At 54.3% G+C, this 22,488-nt stretch overlaps 1 protein-coding gene across 1 annotated transcript in view; it reads right to left on the bottom strand.

Moving 5' to 3' along the window:
• Positions 1–9,816: 9,816 nt before the first annotated feature.
• Positions 9,817–22,488, bottom strand: part of ZNF148 (zinc finger protein 148) — a 165,182-nt gene continuing 152,510 nt past the window's right edge. The window contains 3 exon segments of the mRNA XM_038745873.1: positions 9,817–10,566; positions 10,568–11,634; positions 13,487–13,605. Of these exon segments, the coding sequence (XP_038601801.1) occupies positions 9,852–10,566; positions 10,568–11,634; positions 13,487–13,605 (1,901 nt within the window). The 3' untranslated portion in view covers positions 9,817–9,851.

Genomic DNA, 22,488 nt, shown 5'->3' on the forward strand with positions numbered 1-22,488 from the left:
GTTGGGCAACATATAGAGACAGGTCCCTACCCAACAGTGGGCTCACAGTCCTAAAAGGGGGGAGACAGAGAACAAAACCAAACAAACTAACAAAATAAAATAAATAGAATAGATATGTACAAGTAAAATAAATAAATAGGAGTAATAAATAATGTACAAACATATAAACATATATACAGTTGCTGTGGGGAAGGGAAGGAGGTAAGATGGGGGGATGGAGAGGGGGTAGGAGGGGAGAGGAAGGAAGGGGCTCAGTCTGGGAAGGCCTCCTGGAGGAGGTGAGCTTTCAGTAGGGCCTTGAAGGGAGGAAGAGAGCGAGCTTGGCAGATGGTCAGAATGGGAATAATAATAAATCCGTACAAACATATATACATATATAGAGGTGCTGTGGGGAGGGGAAGGAGATAAGGTGGGGGGTGCTTGGGAAGTCCAAGTTGGCAATATCTAGAGACGGTCCCTACCCGACAGCGGGCTCACAGTCCTAGAAGGGGGGAGACACACAACAAAACAAAACATATTAACAAATAAAATAAATAGAATAAATATGTACAAATAAAATAGAGTAATAAATCCGTATAAACATATATACAGGTGCTGTGGGGAGGGGAAGGAGGTAAGGCAGGGGGATGGGGAGGGCTTAAGGAATACCACAATTACTATGATTATTGTTACTATTATTCTTATTATTGGGGGCGGAGGCCGGGGCCTGTGACGGGGATGGTCAGGGAAGCTCTTTGCCACTAAGCCATGCTGCTTCTCTTATCCAGTCATGTTGCCAACTTGTACTTCCCAAGCGCTTAGTGCAGTGCTCTGCACACAGTAAGCGCTCAATAAATACGATGGAATGACTGAACGAATCCAGTCCCGCTGCCCTTCTTCCCCTCCCTTCCCATCGCTGGGCTTCCCCGGCAGGCTCATTCCCACCCCTTACGTACTTGGACACGGAGGTCAGCGCTCTAATTGGGGCAACGGACCTAATGAAAGCGCTTAGTACAGTGCTCTGCACACAGTAAGCGCTCAATAAATACGACTTGATCGATTGAGTTGATTGATTGAAAGGATTTTTTAGACCGGAAACTCCTTGTGTGCAGGGCGCATGTCTGCCCACTCTCTTGTATTGTCCTCTTTCAAGCGCTCAGTACAGTGTTCTGCACACAGTAAGTGTTCAATAAATACTACGGATTGATTCATCGTCTCCTCCTCTAATAATAGTGGTACTTGTTAAACGCTTACTATGTGCTAGGTAGGTACTGTACTGAACGCCGAGGTGGGTACAAGTAAATAGGGTTGGACACAGTCCCTGTCGCACGTGGGGCTCACAGTCTCAATCCCCATTTTACAGACGAGGGAACTGAGGCACGGAGAAGTGAAGTGCCTTGCCCAGGGTCACACAGCAGACAAGTGGCGGAGCCAGGATTAGAACCCATGACCCATCAGAGAAGCAGCGTGGCTCGGCGGAAAGGGCCCGGGCTTTGGAGTCAGAGGTCATGGGTTCAAATCCCGGCTCCGCCAGTTGTCGGCTGTGTGACTTTGGGCAAGTCACTTCACTTCTCTGGGCCCCAGTTACCTTATCTGGAAAATGGGGATGACGACTGAGCCCCCCGTGGGACAACCTGATCAATCAATCAATCAATCAATCGTATTTATTGAGCACTTACTATGTGCAGAGCACTGTACTAAGCGCTTGGGAAGTACAAATTGGCAACACATAGAGTCAGTCCCTACCCAACAGTGGGCTCACAGTCTAAAAGGGGGAGACAGAGAACAGAACCAAACATACCAACAAAATAAAATAAATAGGATAGAAATGTACAAGTAAAATAAATAAATAGAGTAATAAATATGTACAACCATATATACATATATACAGGTGCTGTGGGGAAGGGAAGGAGGTAAGATGGGGGGATGGAGAGGGGGGGATCTCCTGATCACCTTGTAACCTCCCCAGCGCTTAGAACAGTGCTTTGTGCATAGTAAGCACTTAACAAATACCATTATTGTTATTATTATTACTATTATTATTATTATTATTATAATTATTATTATTATTATGACCTTCTAACTTGGTTCCGCCACATGTCCGTTGTGTGACCATGGGCAAGTCACGTGTGCCTCAGTTCCCTCATCTGTAAAATGGGGGGTGAGTGTGAGCCCCCATGTGGGACAGGGATGTGTCTGACCTGATTAATTCATCTCTACCCCGGTGCTTAGAACAGTGCTTGGCACATAGTAAGCACCTAACAAGCACGATTGTTATTGTTAACAGATGGATGGACAAATGGACGGATGGATGGATGGTCAGATGGTCAGTTGGATAGGTGAATGGAGGGACGAATGGATGCATGGATAGTTAGATGGACAGATGAATGGATGGATGGACGGACGGATGGTCAGATGGAAAAATAAATGGGAGGGCTCCCGTTGTTGGGTAGGGACCGTCTCTACATGTTGCCAACTTGTACTTCCCAAGCACTTAGTACAGTGCTCGGCACACAGTAAGCGCTCAATAAATACGATTGAGTGAATGAATGAATGAATGGATGGATGGATGGATGGATGGATGGATGGATGGATGGATGGATGGACGGACGGTCCGATGAATGGATGGATGGACGGATGGCCAGAAGCCCAGTTGGACAGACGGTTGGATGTTTGGATGGATGGAAGAGTGTCTGAATGGTCAGATGGCCAGATGGCCGGCCGGCCGGTCAGACGGAAAAATGAATGGGCGGATGGATGGATGGGTGGGTGGATGGATGATCAGAAGGACGGGTGGATGGTCGTGGGATGGACGGTCAGATGGATGGATGGATGGATGGATGGATGGCCAGAAGGCCAGTTGGACAGACGGTTGGATGTTTGAATGGATGGAAGAGTGTCTGAATGGTCAGATGGACGGATGGATGGACGGATGGTCAGATGGAAAAATGAATGGGCGGATGGATGGATGGGTGGATGGATGGGTGGATGGATGATCAGAAGGACGGGTGGATGGTCGTGGGACGGACGGTCAGATGGATGGATGGATGGCCAGAAGGCCAGTTGGACAGAAGGTTGGATGTTTGGATGGATGGAAGAGTGTCTGAATGGTCAGATGGACGGAAGAATGGACGGACAGTCAGACGGAAAAATGAATGGGCGGATGGATGGATGGATGATCAGAAGGACGGGTGGATGGTTGTGGGATGGACGGTCAGATGAATGGATGGATGGCCAGAAGGCTAGCTGGACAGACGGTTGGATGTTTGGATGGATGGAAGAGTGTCTGAATGGTCAGATGGATGGATGGACGGTCAGACGGAAAAATGAATGGGCGGATGGATGGATGGGTGGATGGATGGATGGATGATCAGAAGGACAGGTGGATGGTCGTGGGACGGACGGTCAGATGGATGGATGGATGGATGGATGGCCAGAAGGCCAGTTGGACAGAAGGTTGGATGTTTGGATGGATGGAAGAGTGTCTGAATGGTCAGATGGATGGATGGAAGGATGGACGATCAGACGGAAAAATGAATGGTCAGATGGATGGATGGGTGGACAGATGGGTGGATGGATGATCAGAAGGACGGGTGGATGGCCGTGGGACGGACAGTCAATATGAATGGATGGAAGGCCAGAAGGCCAGTTGGACAGACGGTTGGATGTTTGGATGGATGGAAGAGTGTCTGAATGGTCAGATGGACGGAAGAATGGACGGACAGTCAGACGGAAAAATGAATGGGCGGATGGATGGATGGGTGGATGGATGGATGATCAGAAGGACAGGTGGATGGTCGTGGGATGGACGGTCAGATGGATGGATGGATGGATGGCCAGAAGGCCAGTTGGACAGAAGGTTGGATGTTTGGATGGATGGAAGGAGTGTCTGAATGGTCAGATGGATGGATGGAAGGACGGGACGATCAGACGGAAAAAATGAATGGTCAGATGGATGGATGGGTGGATAGATGGGTGGATGGATGATCAGAAGGACGGGTGGATGGCCGTGGGACGGACAGTCAAGATGAATGGATGGAAGGCCAGAAGGCCAGTTGGACAGATGGTTGGATGTTTGGATGGATGGAAGAGTGTCTGAATGGTCAGATGGACGGAAGAATGGACGGACAGTCAGACGGAAAAATGAATGGGCGGATGGATGGATGGATGATCAGAAGGACGGGTGGATGGTTGTGGGATGGACGGTCAGATGAATGGATGGATAGCCAGAAGGCTAGTTGGACAGACGGTTGGATGTTTGGATGAATGGAAGAGTGTCTGAATGGTCAGATGGATGGATGGACGGTCAGACGGAAAAATGAATGGGCGGATGGATGGATGGGTGGATGGATGGATGATCAGAAGGACAGGTGGATGGTCGTGGAACGGACGGTCAGATGGATGGATGGATGGATGGATGGCCAGAAGGCCAGTTGGACAGAAGGTTGGATGTTTGGATGGATGGAAGAGTGTCTGAATGGTCAGATGGATGGATGGAAGGACGGACGATCAGACGGAAAAATGAATGGTCAGATGGATGGATGGGTGGACAGATGGGTGGATGGATGATCAGAAGGACGGGTGGATGGCCGTGGGACGGACAGTCAATATGAATGGATGGAAGGCCAGAAGGCCAGGTGGACAGACGGTTGGATGTTTGGATGGATGGAAGAGTGTCTGAATGGTCAGATGGACGGAAGAATGGACGGACAGTCAGACGGAAAAATGAATGGGCGGATGGATGGATGGGTGGATGGATGGATGATCAGAAGGACAGGTGGATGGTCGTGGGATGGACGGTCAGATGGATGGATGGATGGATGGATGGATGGCCAGAAGGCCAGTTGGACAGAAGGTTGGATGTTTGGATGGATGGAAGAGTGTCTGAATGGTCAGATGGATGGATGGAAGGACGGACGATCAGACGGAAAAATGAATGGTCAGATGGATGGATGGGTGGATAGATGGGTGGATGGATGATCAGAAGGACGGGTGGATGGCCGTGGGACGGACAGTCAAGATGAATGGATGGAAGGCCAGAAGGCCAGTTGGACAGATGGTTGGATGTTTGGATGGATGGAAGAGTGTCTGAATGGTCAGATGGACGGAAGAATGGACGGACAGTCAGACGGAAAAATGAATGGGCGGATGGATGGATGGGTGGATGGATGGATGATCAGAAGGACAGGTGGATGGTCGTGGGACGGACGGTCAGATGAATGGATGGATGGATGGATGGATGGCCAGAAGGCCAGTTGGACAGACGGTTGGATGTTTGGATGGATGGAAGAGTGTCTGAACGGTCAGATGGACGGATGGACGGACGGTCAGATGGAAAAATGAATGGGCAGATGGATGGATGGGTGGATGGATGGGTGGGTGGATGGATGATCAGAAGGACGGGTGGATGGTCGTGGGACGGTCAGATGAATGGATGGATGGATGGACGGCCAGAAGGTCAGTTGGACAGACGGTTGGATGTTTGGATGGATGGATGGATGGAACAGGGTCTGAATGTCAGATGGACGGTCAGATGGAAAAATGAATGGGCGGACAGACGGACAGACGGTTGGATGGATGGACGGATGGATGATCAGAAGGACGGGTGGATGGTCGTGTGCACAGACTCAACAGGCAAACGGTCGAATGAACGGACGATGGGACGGACAGAAGTACCGACGGGTTGAGAATAAACCGCGTTCGGCCCTGAGAACCCCCGAGCCTCGCTAACCTTAAACCAACCGCGGCCTCCCCACCCCGACGCGGGCCGGCGTCCCGCGCTGCTGGGCTCCCCGCGGGGACACGTCGCGACCGAGCGGAAGACGAAAGATACGGCCAGGAGATCCTTCATAAAACGGTATTCTGGATCTTTTATTTTTTAGTTTTTCTCAAACAGCCAGTGTCCACATTGAAAATGCGTAATTTGCAAATATAAATTATCGGACTAGCAATTCAATTAAAAAGAAAAGCAGAACACAACTTCCCTTAGTATCACGATTACAGAAAAGAAGGGCGTCGCGGACCCCCCGCCCGGCCGCGACGTCGGGAGCCCCCCGGGAGGAGAGGATCGGTCGGAGCGAACCCTTCCTCGTTCCCGAGCGGGGAGGCGGTGTCCGGGCGGGACGGCGTGGCCGGGTCGGAAAGGATTTCCTTTTCCCCACGGTAAACCGAATGGATCGGAGTAGAAAATGAATTCCCCAAATCATTTAGAACAATTATTTGGAGGGTGAAAGGTGAGCTTTTTCTTTTCTTTCCTTTTTTTTTCTTAAAAAAAAGAGGCCCGCGGCCCGTCCGCCCCCCTTTGAGCTTCCGGGGTCCGCTCCTGGGAGGAAGGGGCCCATCCGGCCTGCGGCCCGACTGGACCGTGAGCCCGCCGTCGGGTAGGGACCGTCTCTCTACGTCGCCAACTTGGACTTCCCAAGCGCTTAGTCCAGTGCTCTGCACACGGTAAGCGCTCAATAAATACGACTGATTGATTGATTGATCGATTGGAGGTAGCCCCCCCACCCCAGTCGGTCGCCGCACGGAAGAAGAGCGATTCGCTTCGCTCGATCTCGCCGTGTTGGGGGGGTCGCCGCGGTTCCCTAGTCTCCGTCCACCTCGCCGGCTCCGGCCGCCCATCCCTCACGGCGGGCCCCGATCCGCCTCCCTCCGGCCCGGCACGACGACATCGACGTTATCTACGTTTTCGTGAGGGGTGGGAGAGGTTAAGGTAATACTGCGGGACACGGAAGTCGCCGGTCCCATTCCCGAGCTGGGAATGCCCCCTCCCGCAAGTGGCGGTCGAGGACGGCGTTCACACCTCGGGACCGCCGCGCCATGGATCGCCTTCCCACTTCCTCTTCTGTACAATTGGCGTGAGTTCTGCGTCTCCCTCTTCCAAAGCCGGTCCCCGGGAGCGATCCGGCTCCGACCGTGAAACTCTCCCCCCCGGGACGGGGCCGGATTCCCCCTACTGAGACGCTCGGCTACGGTAATAAAAAGCATCTAACGTCGTTACCTAGAAAAGTGACCAGTGTAGGAAAAGGGCCGGGCGTCCGGCAGATTCTTCGAAGCACGGAGTATATAAACGGGGAGCATTTAAAAACGTTTCCGCTATAAAACGTCGGTCGGGTGCGTTAATAAACGGGGGGCGGCCGGGCGGGGGTGACCGGGGCTCTCTGGGCACAGTCCACGGGGAAACGGGGAGACCCCCGCCCCGTCCCCCGCTCCCTCACCTCCTCCAGGGAGGCCCCCCGGCTCCGCCACCCGTCTCGGCTCGCCAGAGGGCAACTTCCAGGACCGCCCCGAAGCCCCCGAGAAAGCGAGGTACGCCGCCCATTATTGCTTTACCATACGGTCGACGGGCCTCCCGGGACGGAGAGCGGGAGGCATTCACAGACCCCCCTTTCGTCCCGTCGAGACGGGTCGTCACGGACGTCACATCCTCTACAGACGGTACGAAGTGGCACGCGGGCACTCGCCGGGAAGGGACGGAATGGCGAACGTTAACACACACCCTAAAGGAAGACGGACAGATCCCCTTGATTGTCGAGACACGTCGATAAACTCTATAAGCTGTGCAGAATTACCACCTTCCATCACAGGTCCATCCTTGCCCGATCGGTCGTTATTTACAGCGCGGTAGTACGGCGTAAAAAAATAAAATCCGGTTAAGTACAGAGTTTCGCCTTCCTCGCGGCGGCGGGGTAGGACGGGACGCGCCGAACGCGGGGGACCCCGGGGGAGACGGCGGGGACCGCTATGGTGGGTTCAACCCCCCACCACCCCCGACTCGCCCGGGTGCCACGTGTTCGGGAAACGAGCGCCTCGAGGCGCGAAGAACCATCTTGGACGGTCACCCCCGCCGAGGGGGGGGGCGTGGGAGTCCCACCGGGTCCCCCTCCCCGTCGACCGGCCTAGGATTCGCCTCCCCGGGGCGATCCGGACGTCCGCTCGGCAGCCGGGACGGGTGCTAGGCCGCGCGCTCCGACCGCGGTCGGCGTCAGGGAAAGCGTCCCCCCGCCAAGGGCCTTTCTGGGGGGTGGGCAGCCGATGCCCGCGGACCCCCGGACTAAACCGCACCCCCTTACAGGGGGCAACCGATACCCGCAGGCCACCAGACCAAACCGCGCCTCCGCCAGGCGGGCAAACAACGCCCGCCGACCACGGGAATAAGCCACGCTTCCGCCCGGGGTGGGCAGACAATGCCCGTGGACCACCAGACCGAAGCAGGCCTCCGTCCGGGGGGCGGGCGATGCCCGTGGCCCACCGGATAAACCCCACGGCCCCCGTCCGCGGTCACCGTCGTCAAGATGAGGGACGGCGCCTTCTCCCCTCCCCGCCGGGCCGGCCGCTCTCTGGATCGCAAGCCAGCGGTGGGGTCCACGGCGGGGGGAAAAGGCCCGATGGCGTGCCCGGGCGTCGTCTCCTTCCCTCCCCCGGCGGCCCCGGGATCCGACCGTCGGAAGCCGCCGGGCAAGCTGACCGGTCCGCGGCCCCGGCGCCTCCTCCGAGACCCCCGTCCTGCGGCCCCCGGGGGGGGCGGGGGGTCCGACCGCGGTGACCCCCGGTCTCTCCTCGGGGTCGGACCTCGAGGGAGAGACAACCCCGGGCCTCGACGGCCGTCTCGCCCCGTCCTGGCTCGACTGGGCGCGGAGGCGGGGGCCGGGGGTCCCAGCCCGGGGTCTTCCGGGAAGTCGAGTCACTCGGACTCCGCGTCGCGCTCTTCGGCCCACCGCGGCCGCCGGACCCCGCCGTCGGGGCGGGGGGGAAAAGACAAAACCATTCGCGGTCCAAGCGTTGAGTCTGCCGTTTATTGATACCGTGAAATCCAACAGAAAACCGCCCCGTCGCTCGGCTAGGCGGGAGGCGAAACCACGGCCGTCGGCGAGGGCCCGGCGGGAGCCGCGGGGACGGGGTCGGAGGGGTCTCCGACGACTCCCTCGAGTTTCTAAAAGACGCCGTTTAAAAGCCCCCCGTCCGGCTTCTCCGGGCAGGGACCCCCGCTCCGGGGAGGAGGGGGACGGAACGGCCGGCCTCCGGTCGGCCGCCCCCGAGAGAGCGCGCCGTTTCTGAGATGAGACGGGAGAGCGAAAAATCTAAAAAGGCTAAAATCCTTTTCCTCGGAGGAATCAAAAATCCCCCCCCCCCCCCCAAAATAAAAACAGAAAAAGAAGAGAACAAAAACAAAAAAACCATCGGCCGAACGCTAAGTGCTCTAATGTTAACTGAGGTGGATAACGTAAAGCGAGATACAATGAAGCTTCGCAACCTGGAATATACAGTCCGTGTAAGCGTCAGGTCTGTCGGGAATGTCGTCTAACGAGTACTGGAACTAAAGACCTCAAAGCCTCGATACGGGAAATCGTTAAAAATAAAAACCAGACGATAATCCGGGTACACCGACTGTACAAAGGAGGGGTGGCGGGAAGGGGAGGGGGACGGGGTGGGGGGGCCTTCGATGAGGGCGTCCGGTGGGTAGGGCCGTACCCCTTGAAATGACCGTGACTTTCGAACGCAGCCCCCCCCGCCCGGATCTCGACTCCCGCCTCTCCCCTCGGAGCGCCCGGCTGGGCTGGGGAAACCGAGGCGGGGAGGACGGAGGACGTGGGGCCTGCTTTTCCGAGGCGGAGGAGGGGATCCCTCGCCGTCGTCCCCCCGGCGCCGGCCCCCTTCCCAAGAACACGGCTCGTCTTCGGGGGCGGCGCGCGGCGGGGACGGGGGGCCGTCTTCTTCTCCGGACGCCGACCCGCGCCGGCCGCGGTGGTCGCCGGGCCGCCCGCGGGGTCCCCGGCTCGGGGCGGGCGTCGGGGCCGAGTCCGGGCTCCCCGGCGGGGCCGCCCGCCCGCCGCCTCCTAAAGTGCCAGAGCGCTCGCCCCCCGGGGCGGGGCCTAGCCGAAGGTCTGGCCGGCGGGGGGGTCCGGGGAGGCGGCCAGGCCGGGCCGCCCGTCGCCGACGGCCACCAGCGGGAAGTCGGGGAAGGCGGCGCCGGGCCCCGCGCCCCGCAGGGCGGCCTGCCCGTTGGCGGGGCCGAACTGGGGGCCCAGGCCCGGCCGGGCGCCCTGGTACTGGGCCCGGAAGGGCTGGTCGAAGGCACCGCCCAGCGGGTAGACCTGGTGGCCGGGCGGCATCTCCCCCTTCTTCTGGGCGGCCGCCGCCGCCGCCGTCGTCACCACCTGGTCCAGGAAGACGTGGGCCGCGGCGGCGGGGGCGGCGGGCGGCGGGGCGGGGGCCGGGGGCGCGGGGGCCGCCGGCGCCGCGTGGCTGGCCTCGTCCCCCGCGAAGGGGAAGCCGTGCGGGGCCTCGCCCACCAGCAGCCCGAAGGGCGACTTGTCCGGGGCCGCCCGCAGCGGGGACCCCAGCCCGGAGCGGAAGCTGTTGAGGGGCAGGGCGGCGTACGCCTGCTTGTCCAGGGCGGCGAAGGCCGGCTGCCCGGCCAGGGGCGGGCCCTCGGCCACGAAGCCCAGGCCGGCGGGCCCGCTCAGGTAGGCGTCGTTCTGGCTGGTCCGGTCCAGGGCCTGCTGCAGGAACTTGGAGTACTCCTGCAGCATGCTGGCCTTGTCCGAGGAAGGCCCCGGGCCGCCGTCCGCGGGGCCCGGCGGCGGGGGGCCCCACGGCCGGGGCCGCCCCGCCCGGCGGGCCCCCCACCGCGGGGGCCCCGGCCTCGACGGACAGGCCGGGGGGCACCTCGGCGTCGCCCACGCCGAAGGCGGCCATGTCGTGCTGCCCGTTGGCCTTGTGGGAGTAGTGGTCCAGCAGCGTCTGCAGGACCTCGTCCGGGAGGATGCTCTTCTCGTGGGGGCCCTTGAGGTCCGGGCCCAGGCCCCGCGCCTCCAGCGGGCCGGCGGCCGGCCCCTCGTCCATGACGCTGGCCACGGCCGCCCGGGTGGCCGAGGGCTGGGCCGCCACGGCCCCCAGGCTCAGGGCGTACTCGCGCCCGTGGCCGCTGGCCTGCAGGTACCGCTTCTTCTTCAGGAACTGCATGGCGTCGCCGTAGTTGGGGCTGCTGTGGGCCGCCGGCTTGCCGGGCCCCTCCTGCAAGGCGGCCGCGGCCACGGCCGCCGGGTCCAGCTCGCCGGCCCCGTCGGCGTCCAGCAGGGCCTGCTTGTCCACCAGGTCGAAGGCGAACTTGGCGGCCTTGTCGTCCTCGAAGGCCGCCAGCGGGGAGGCCGCCGCCGCCGCCGCCGCCGCGGGCCGGGGCTCCTGGCCGGGCTTCGGGCCCCGCTTGGCCCCGGCCGTCACCTTCTTGAGGACCAGCTTGGGCGGGGGGACGCCCGCCGCGCCCGCCGCGTCCAGGTGGGAGCCGCCGGGCCCGGCCGCGGGCAGGGGCATGGCCACCGCGTACTCGGCCACCATGTACTCGTCCTTCACCTTGGCGCCCGGCGAGTACAGCGGCAGGTAGTCGCCCTTGTCCTTCCTCGAGTCGCCCCGGTCCCCGGCCCCGTCCCGGCCCCCGCCCGGGCCCTTCTTCTCCGACTTCTGCCGCTTCTTCTTGGGCAGCGAGCCGTCCCGGGCCGGGCCCGGCGGGGAGAAGCCGCCGCCGCCGCCGCCCCCGCCGCCCTCGTCCTCGGGGCCCGGGAGGCCCAGCTTGGAGCCGGCCCGCGAGGCCTTCCGCTCCCGGCTCTCGTGGCACATGCGTTTGTGTTTCAGCACCCGGTCCGTCCGGGAGAAGTACTGCGGGGACGGGCGCCGGGGTCGGGATCGACGGGCGGAGACCGGGACAGGTGGGGCCCGGGACGGGCGGGGGGACGAGGGGGGAGAGAGGGAGACAGGGAGATGGAGACAGAGAGAGGGAGACGGGGAGCGAGAGGGAGAGAGGGGGATACAGGGTGATGGGCAGAGAGGGAGATGGAGACAGACAGGGAGCGAGAGGGAAAGAGGGAGAGGGAGATGGAGAAAGGGAGGGATAGAGGGAGAGGGGGAGATGGAGACAGAGAGAGGAAGATAGGGAGACAGGGAGCAAGAGGCAGAGAGGGAGAGGGAGAGAGGGAGACGGAGTGAGAGGGAGAGAGAGGGGTAGAGGGAAACGGTGACAGGCAGAGAGGGAGATGGAGACAGAGAGAGAGGGAGATAGGGAGATGGAGCGAGAGAGAGAGAGGGAGAGGGAGATGGAGAAAGAGAGGGATAGAGGGAGAGAGATGGAGACAGGGAGAGGAAGATAGGGAGACAGGGAGTGAGAGGCAGAGAGGGAGATGGAAAGAGATGGAGACAGGGAGATGGAGACAGGAAGAAGGAGATGGAGCGAGAGGGAGAGAGAGGGGTAGAGGGAAACAGGGTGATGGGCAGAGAGGGAGATGGAGACAGAGAGAGAGGGAGATAGGGAGACGGAGCGAGAGGGAGAGAGGGAGATGGGAGAGACGGAGACAGAGAAAGAGGGATAGAGGGAGAAAGGGACATGGACACAGAGAGGGAGATGGGGAGAAGGGGAGCGAGAGGCAGAGAGGGAGATGGAAAGATGGAGATGGAGATGGAGAGAGATGGAAACAGACAGAGAGAAAGGGAGATGGAGCGAGAGGGAGATGGGAGAGAAGGAGACAGAAAGAGAGGGATAGAGGGAGAAAGGGACATGGACACAGAGAGAGGGAGATAGGGAGACGGAGCAAGAGGGAGAGAAGGAGACAGATAAAGAGAGGGATAGAGGGAGAAAGGGACATGGACACAGAGAGAGGCAGAGAGGGAGACAGGGAGAGAGAGGCAGAGAGGGAGATGGAAAGAGATGGAGAGCGATGGAAACAGAGAGAGAGGGAGATAGGGAGATGGAGCGAGAGGGAGATGGGAGAGAAGGAGACAGAAAGAGAGGGATAGAGGGAGAAAGGGACATGGACACAGAGAGGGAGATAGGGAGATAGGGAGACAGGAAGAGAGAGGCAGAGAGGGAGATGGAAAGAGATGGAGATGGAGAGCGATGGAAACAGAGAGAGAGGGAGAAAGGGAGATGGAGTGAGAGGGAGAGAGGGAGATGGGAGAGAAGGAGACAGAAAGAGAGGGATAGAGGGAGAAAGGGACATGGACACAGAGAGAGGGAGATAGGGAGACGGAGAGAGAGGCAGAGGGAGATGGAAAGAGATGGAGACGGAGATGGAGAGAGAAGGAGCGAGGGAGATAGAGAGCGGGACAGAGGGAGAGGGAAGGAGAAAGGAAGACAGAAGGAGAGGGAGAAAGGGATGGAGATGGAGAGAGGGAGAGAGAAGGAGAGAGGGAGATGGAGAGGGGGAGAGAGGGAGAGGGATAAAGGGATGGAGACAGGGAGACGCAGAGAGGGAGAGAGAAGGAGAGAGGAAGAGAGAAGGAGAGGGAGAAAGGGAGGGAGAGCGGGAGAAAGAGGGAGAGAGAGAGGGGGGTGGCGTTACTAGTGTGCAAAGGGAGCAAGGAGTCCTGAGTTCTGCCTGTCTATACGCGTTGTTCGCAGTGGGCGTTCAGTAATGCGGCCCCCCGCGGGCGCGCTCCCTCCCCGCTCCCCGGCCCCCCGCAACCCACCCGCCCTCCCGCCCCCCGGGGTGTGGGTGGGGGGCGGGCCCGGTCCCACCTGCAGGCAGTATTCACACTGGTAGGGCTTCTCGCCGCTGTGCGTCCTCTTGTGCCGCTCCATGTGGTACTTCTGGATGAACCGCATCCCGCACTCGTCGCAGCGGAACGGCTTCTCCCCTGGCAGGGCGGCACCGGGGCGGACACTCGTCGGGGCCCGGGACCCGGGGTGCCCGGGACCGGACGGACAGACGGATGGACGGACACACGCACACTCACACACACGCACACACGGGCTCCTCAAAAATCTCCAGTGGCTACCAGTCAATCTGCGCATCAGGCAGAAACTCCTCACCCTGGGCTTCAAGGCTGTCCATCCATCCATCCCCTGGCCCCCTCCTCCCTCCCCTCCCTTCTCTCCTTCCCCAGCCCAGCCCGCACCCTCCGCTCCTCCGCCGCTAATCTCCTCACCGTTAGGCCTCGTTCTCGCCCATCCCGCCATCGACCCCCGGCCCACGTCCTCCCCCGGGCCCGGAATGCCCCCAATCCCTCTGCCTACCCGCCAAGCTCGCTCTCTTCCTCCCTTCAAGGCCCTACTGAGAGCTCACCTCCTCCAGGAGGCCTTCCCAGACTGAGCCCCTTCCTTCCTCTCCCCCTCATTCCCCTCTCCATCCCCCCATCTTACCTCCTTCCCTTCCCCACAGCACCTGCATATATGTATGTTTGTACACACTTATTACTCTATTTATTTATTTATTTATTTATTTTACTTATTACTCTATTTATTTTATTTTCTTCCCAGACTGAGCCCCTTCTTTCCTCTCCCCCTCGTCCCCCTCTCCATCCCCCCATCTTACCTCCTTCCCTTCCCCACAGCACCTGTATAGATGTATATATGGTTGTACATATTTATTACTCTATTTATTTATTTTACTTGTACATTTCTATCCTACTTATTTTATTTTGTTGGTATGTTTGGTTCTGTTCTCTGTCTCCCCCTTTTAGACTGTGAGCCCACTGTTGGGCAGGGACTGTCTCTATGTGATGCCAATTTGTACTTCCCAAGCGCTTAGTACAGTGCTCTGCACATAGTAAGCGCTCAATAAATACGATTGATTGATTGATTGATTATTTTGCTTGTACATATCTATTCTATTTATTTTATTTTGTTAGTATGTTTGGTTCTGTTCTCTGTCTCCCCCTTTTAGACTGGGAGCCCACTGTTGGGTAGGGACCGTCTCTATATGTTGCCAACTTGTGCTTTCCAAACGCTTAGTACAGTGCTCTGCATACAGTAAGCGCTCAATAAATACAACTGATTGATTGATTGACTGATTGATTGCTCGGCCTCCCTGCGGCTCTGAAGACACGTGGTGAGCGCCGGGCCCGTTTAGCGTCTGCTCTGCCCCCTCTGCTCCCCTGTGGAGACCCCCAGACCCCGAGTTTCTCTAGCCACCGATAGTTCCCGGGAAGGGTCGGGGAAAACAATCAATCAATCGTATTTATTGAGCGCTTACTGTGTGCAGAGCACTGGACTAAGCGCTTGGGAAGTCCAAGTTGGCAACATATAGAGACAGTCCCTACCCAACAGTGGGCTCACAGTCTAAAAGAAACGCGCCTGAATTCTGCTGCCCGCGACGGTGGGCACAGCGCTGCCCACGGCTCCAAGTGCACGCCCTCCGGTAAGAATAATAATAATAATAATAATAATAACAACAATAATAATAATAATAATAATAATAATAATAATAACAATAATAATGTTGGCTATGTGTAAAGCACTGTTCTAAGCGCCGGGGGGGGATACAAAGTGATCAGGTTGTCCCACGTGGGGCTCACGGTCTTAATCCCCGTTTTACAGATGAGGTCACTGAGGCTCAGAGAAGTTAAGTCACTTGCCCAAGGTCACACAGCAGACGTGCCACGGAGCTGGAATTCGAACCCATGACCTCTGACTCCAAAGCCCGGGCTCTTTCCACTGAGCCACGCTGCGGTAGACGCTGGGAGTCAGATGGTCACGGTTTCAAATCCCGGCTCCGTCACTTGTCTGCTGGGTGACCTTGGACCAGTCACATAATAATAATAATAATGGCATTTATTAAGCACTTACTATGTGCCAAGCACTGTTCTAAGCACTGGGGAGATTACAAGGTGATCAGATTGTCCCACGGGGGGCTCACAGTCTTCATCCCCACTTTCCAGATGAGGTAACTGAGGCCCAGAGAAGTGAAGTGACTTGCCCAAAGTCACAGAGCTGACAATTGGCGGGGCCGGGATTTGAACGCGTGACTTCTGACTCCAAAGCCCGGGCTCTTTCCACTGAGCCGCGCTGCTTCTCAACTTCTCTGGGCCTCAGTTCCCTCATCTGTGAAAAGGGGATTAAGACCGGGAACCCCGGGTGAGACCCGGATTGTGTCCAACCTGGTGGCGTAGGGCACAAAGCCCGGCCCTGGGATCGGAAGGTCAATCAATCAATCGTATTTATTGAGCGCTTACTGTGTGCACAGCACTGTACTAAGCGCTTGGGAAGTCCAAGTTGGCAACATCTAGAGACAGTCCCTACCCAACAGTGGGCTCACAGTCTAAAAGGGGGAGACAGAGAACAAAACCAAACATACTAACAAAATAAAATAAATAGAATAGATACGTACAGGTAAAATAAATAAATAGAGTAATAAATCTGTACAAACATATATACATATATACAGGTGCTGTGGGGAAGGGAAGGAGGTAAGGCGGGGGGGATGGAGAGGGGGGAGAGGAAGGAAGAGGCTCAGTCTGGGAAGGCCTCCTGGAGGAGGTCATGAGTTCTAATCCCAGTTCCGCCACTTGTCTGCTGCGGGACCCCCCTCCCTGGGCCTCAGTTCCCTCATCTGGAATCAATCAATCGTATTTACTGAGCGCTTCCTGTGTGCAGAGCACTGGACTAAGCGCTTGGGAAGTCCAAGTTGGCAACATCTAGAGACGGTCCCTACCCAACAGCGGGCTCACAGTCTAGAAGGGGGAGGCAGACAACAAAACCAAACATATTAACAAAATAAAATAAATAGAATAGATAGGTACAAGTAAAATAAATAAATAGAGTAATAAATATGTACAAACATATATACAGGGAAAATGGGGGTTGAGACTGTGAGCCCCAACTGGGATAGAGGACTGTGTCCCATCCCATTTGCTTGCATCCACCCCAGTGCTTAGTACAGTGCCTGGCACCTTCCCCTCTCCATCCCCCCCCGCCTTACCTCCTTCCCTTCCCCACAGCACCTGTATATATGGATAGATGTTTGTACGGATTTATTACTCTATTTATTTATTTATTTTACTTGTCCATATCTATTCTATTTATTTTCTTTTGTTAATATGTTTGGTTTTGTTGTCTGTCTCCCCCTTCTAGACTGTGAGCCCACTGATGGGTAGGGACCGTCTCTATATGTTGCCAACTTGTACTTCCCAAGCGCTTAGTACAGTGCTCTGCACACAGTAAGCGCTCAATAAATACGATTGATTGATTGATTGGCACATAGTTAAGTGCTTAACAAATACCATTATTATTATTATTATCATCATCCTTGTGGGCCTTAAATCTGCCCTCTCCTCTGCCTGGCAAAGGCGGTCCATCCTTTATGACTCTGTTTATTCATTTATTTATTTTACTTGGACATATCTATTCTATTTATTTTCTTTTGTTAATATGTTTGGTTTTGTTCTCTGTCTCCCCCTTCTAGACTGTGAGCCCACTGTTGGGTAGGGACTGTCTCTATGTGTTACCAACCTGGACTTCCCAAGCGCTTAGTACAGTGCTCTGCACACAGTAAGCGCTCAATAAATATGACTGATTGATTGATTGATTGGCACACAGTTAAGCGCTTAACAAATACCATTATTATTATTATTATTATTATCATTATCATTATTATTATTATCATCATCATCCTTGTGGGCCTTAAATCTGCCCTCTCCTCTGCCTGGCAAAGGCGGTCCATCCTTTATGACTCTATTTATTCATTTATTTATTTTACTTGGACATATCTATTCTATTTATTTTCTTTTGTTAATATGTTTGGTTTTGTTTTCTGTCTCCCCCTTCTAGACTGTGAGCCCACTGTTGGGTAGGGACCGTCTCTATGTGTTGCCCACTTGGACTTCCCAAGCGCTTAGTACAGTGCTCTGCACACAGTAAGCGCTCAATAAATACGATTGAATGAATGAATGAATGAATGCCAACTTGGACTTCCCAAGCGCTTAGTACAGTGCTCTGGACACAGTAAGCACTCAATAAATATGATTGATTGATTGGTTGGTACATAGTTAAGCGCTTAACAAATACCATTATTATTATTATTATTATTATTATTATTATTATTATTATTGTTATTATCATCCTTGTGGGCCTTTAATCTGCCCTCTCCTCTGCCTGGCAAAGGCGGTCCATCCTTTATTACTCTATTTATTTATTTATTTTACTTGTACATATCTATTCTATTTATTTTCTTTTGTTAATATGTTTGGTTTTGTTCTCTGTCTCCCCCTTCTAGACTGTGAGCCCGCTGTTGGGCAGGGACCGTCTCTATGTGTTGCCAACTTGGACTTCCCAAGCGCTTAGTACAGTGCTCTGCACACAGTAAGCACTCAATAAATACGATTGATTGATTGATTGGCACATAGTTAAGTGCTTAACAAATACCATTATTATTATTATTATTATCATCATCCTTGTGGGCCTTAAATCTGCCCTCTCCTCTGCCTGGCAAAGGCGGTCCATCCTTTATGACTCTGTTTATTCATTTATTTATTTTACTTGTACATATCTATTCTATTTATTTTCTTTTGTTAATATGTTAGGTTTTGTTCTCTGTCTCCCCCTTCTAGACTGTGAGCCTGCTGTCGGGTAGGGACCGTCTCTATGTGTTGCCGACTTAGACTTCCCAAGCGCTTAGTACAGTGCTCTGCACACAGTAAGCGCTCAATAAATACAATTGATTGATTGATTGATTGATTGGCACATAGTTAAGTGCTTAACAAACACCATTATTATTATTATTATTATTATCATCCTTGTGGGCCTTAAATCTGCCCTCTCCTCTGCCTGGCAATGGCGGTCCATCCTTTATTACTTTATTTATTCATTTATTTATTTGACTTGGACATATCTATTCTATTTATTTTCTTTTGTTAATATGTTTTGATTTGTCGTCTGTCTCCCCCTTCTAGACTGTGAGCCCACTGTCGGGTAGGGAACGTCTCTATGTGTTGCCAACTTGGACTTCCCAAGCGCTTAGTACAGTGCTCTGCACACAGTAAGTGCTCAATACGATTGATTGATTGATTGGCACATAGTTAAGCAATTAACAAATACCATTATTATTATTATTATTATTATCATCCTTGTGGGCCTTAAATCTGCCCTCTCCTCTGCCTGGCAAAGGCGGTCCATCCTTATTGAGCCCATCGCCCTCAGTGGAAAGAGCCCGGGCTTTGGAGTCAGAGGTCAGGGGTTCGAATCCCGGCTCCACCACAAGTCCGCTGTGGGACCTTGGGCAAGTCACTTCACTTCTCTGAGCCTCAGTTCCCTCATTTGTAAAAATGGGGATGAAGACTGTGAGCCCCCCGTGGGACAACTTGATCACCTTGTATCCCCCCCAGCGCTTCGAACAGTGCTTTGCACGTAGTAAGCGCCTAACAAATGCCATTATTATTATTATAATTATTATTATTATTATTATTTAATTCCCTCCTCAGGCCCCCCACCACCTGCCCCATCCCTCCCCCTAATAACCTGCCCCCTACTTTATTGTGATAATGAAATTATCAGGTGTCATCTCCCCTGCTCCTCTCCAACTCATCCATCTTTTAGACTGTGAGCCCGCTGTCGGGTAGGGACCGTCTCTATATGTTGCCAACTTGTCCTCCCCAAGCGCTTAGTACACTGCTCTGCACACAGTAAGCGCTCAATAAATACGATTGATTGATTGATCGATCCATCCTTTCCAGCAGTATCTCAAGAGAAGATCTCCTGCCGTCTCTCAAAGTCCCCTCCGTCTCCCTGCGTATCCAACCCCATCCATTCCCACCTTACCAAAACACCGGCCCTCTCCCTCAGAATAATAATAATAATAATAATTAAATAAATAATAAGTAATGATAAGTACTTCCCAATACAATAATAATAATTATTATTATTATTATTATGGTATTTGTTAAGCGCTTACTCTGTGCCAGGCACTGTTGTAAGCACTGGGGCAGAGACAAGCAAATTGTGTTGGACACAGTCCCTGTCCCACACGGGGCTCACGGTCTTGATAATAATAATAATAATAATAATAATAATAATAATAATAATAATAATAATAATAATAATGCTGGTATTTGTTAAGCGCTTACTATGAGCCAAGCACTGTTCTAAGCACTGGGGTAGACACAAGGTAATCAGGTTGCCCTACGTGAGGCTCAGTCTTCATCCCCATTTTACAGATGAGGGAACTGAGGCCCGGAGAAGTGAAGTGACTTGCCCAAGGTCACACAGCAGCGTGGCTCAGTGGAAAGAGCCCGGGCTTTGGAGTCAGAGGTCAGGGGTTCAAATCCCGGCTCCGCCAATTGTCAGCTGTGTGACTTTGGGCAAGTCACTTCTCTGTGCCTCAGTTACCTCATCTGTAAAATGGGGATGAAGAATGTGACCCCCTGTGGGACAACCTGATTACCTTGTATCCCCCCCAGCGCTTAGAACAGTGCTTTGCACATAGTAAGCGCTTAATAAATACCATTAAAAAAAAAAAAGGTGGCAGAGGCGGGATTAGAACCCATGACCTCTGACTCCGAAGCCCATGCTCTTTCCACTAAGCCATGCTGCTTCTCTAGTCTTAGTCTTGATCATGGTCTTAGGACAGTGCTAAGCGCTTAGTACAGTGCTAAGCGCTCAGTACAGTGCTCTGCACACAGTAAGCGCTCAATAAATACGATTGATTGATTGATTGATCCCCATTTGACAGATGAGGGGACTGAGGCACGGAGATGTTAAGTGACCTCCCAGCCAGTTGGGCAGTAATAGTGTCCGGCTTAGCCTGCTGTTGGGTAGGGACCGTCTCTATATGTTGCCGACTTGGACTTCCCAAGCGCTTAGTACAGTGCTCTGCACACAGTAAGCGCTCAATAAATACGACTGATTGATTGATCCCCATTTGACAGATGAGGGGACTGAGGCACGGAGATGTTAAGTGACCTTCCAGCCAGTTGGGCAGTTATAGTGTCCGGCTTAGCCCGCTCTTGGGTAGGGGCCGTCTCTATATGTTGCCGACTTGTACTTCCCAAGCGCTTAGTACAGTGCTCTGCACACAGTAAGTACTCAATAAATACGATTGATTGATTGATCCCCAGTTGACAGATGAGGGGACTGAGGCACGGAGATGTTAAGTGACCTGCCCAGCCAGTTGGGCAGTTATAGTGTCCAGCTTAGCCCGCTCTTGGGTAGGGACCGTCTCTATATGTTGCCGACTTGGACTTCCCAAGCGCTTAGTACAGTGCTCTGCACACAGTAAGCGCTCAATAAATACGATTGATTGATTGATTGATTGATTGATTCTCTGTCTCCCCCTTCTAGACTGTGAGCCCACTGTTGGGTAGGGACCGTCTCTATATGTTGCCGACTTGTACTTCCCAAGCGCTTAGTACAGTGCTCTGCACACAGTAAGTGCTCAATAAATACGATTGATTGATTGATCCCCATTTGACAGATGAGGGGACTGAGGCACGGAGATGTAAAGTGACCTGCCCCGCCAGTTGGGCAGTTATAGTGTCCGGCTTAGCCCACTGTTGGGTCGGGACCGTCTCTATATGTTGCCGACTTGGACTTCCCAAGCGCTTAGTACAGTGCCCTGCACACAGTAAGCGCTCAATAAATACGATTGATTGATTGATTGATTGATTGATTCTCTGTCTCCCCCTTCTAGACTGTGAGCCCACTGTTGGGTAGGGACCGTCTCTATATGTTGCCGACTTGTACTTCCCAAGCGCTTAGTACAGTGCTCTGCACACAGTAAGTGCTCAATAAATACGATTGATTGATTGATCCCCATTTGACAGATGAGGGGACTGAGGCACGGAGATGTAAAGTGACCTGCCCCGCCAGTTGGGCAGTTATAGTGTCCGGCTTAGCCCACTGTTGGGTAGGGGCCGTCTCTAGATGTTGCCGACTTGGACTTCCCAAGCGCTTAGTACAGTGCCCTGCACACAGTAAGCGCTCAATAAATACGATTGATTGATTGATTGATTCTCTGTCTCCCCCTTCTAGACTGTGAGCCCACTGTTGGGTAGGGACCGTCTCTATATGTTGCCGACTTGGACTTCCCAAGCGCTTAGTACAGTGCTCTGCACACAGTAAGCGCTCAATAAATACAATCGATCGATTGATTGATTGATAATGTGCTCAATAAAAGCGATCGACAGATTGATTGTCTTTGCTCTCCCCACTAGACCGCCCTGTTTCTCCGCCCGAAACCGTCAGCTCAATTCGATCCCAGGCCCCGCTCTCCCCGTCCCTGGCCCAGTTGCAAAGTTGGACTTCCCAAGCGCTTAGTACAGTGCTCTGCACACAGTCAGCGCTCAATAAATACGACTGACTGACTGAATGAATAATAATAGCAATAATAACGATAACTGTACTCTCCCAAGAGCTTAGCACAGTGCTCTGCCCACAGCAAGGACTCTATAAATCAATCGATCGCATTGATTGAGCGCTGACTGTGTGCAGGGCACTGTACTAAGCGCTTGGGAAGTCCAAGTTGGCGACATATGGAGACGGTCCCTACCCAACAGTGGGCTCACAGTCTAGAACTTAACTTCTCCGTGCCTCAGTTCCCTCATCTGTAAAATGGGGGTTAAGACTGTGAGCCCCCCCGTGGGACAACCTCATCACCTTGTGACCTCCCCAGCGCTTAGAACAGTGCTTGGCACGTAGTAAGCGCTTAATAAATGCTGTTATTATTATTATTATTATTAATAATAAGCACTGAACAAATACGATCACCTTGCGACCTCCCCAGCGCTTAGAACAGTGCTTGGCACATAGTA

This window comes from Tachyglossus aculeatus, chromosome 1 (genome assembly GCF_015852505.1).
Source record: "Tachyglossus aculeatus isolate mTacAcu1 chromosome 1, mTacAcu1.pri, whole genome shotgun sequence".
Taxonomy (NCBI): domain Eukaryota; kingdom Metazoa; phylum Chordata; class Mammalia; order Monotremata; family Tachyglossidae; genus Tachyglossus; species Tachyglossus aculeatus.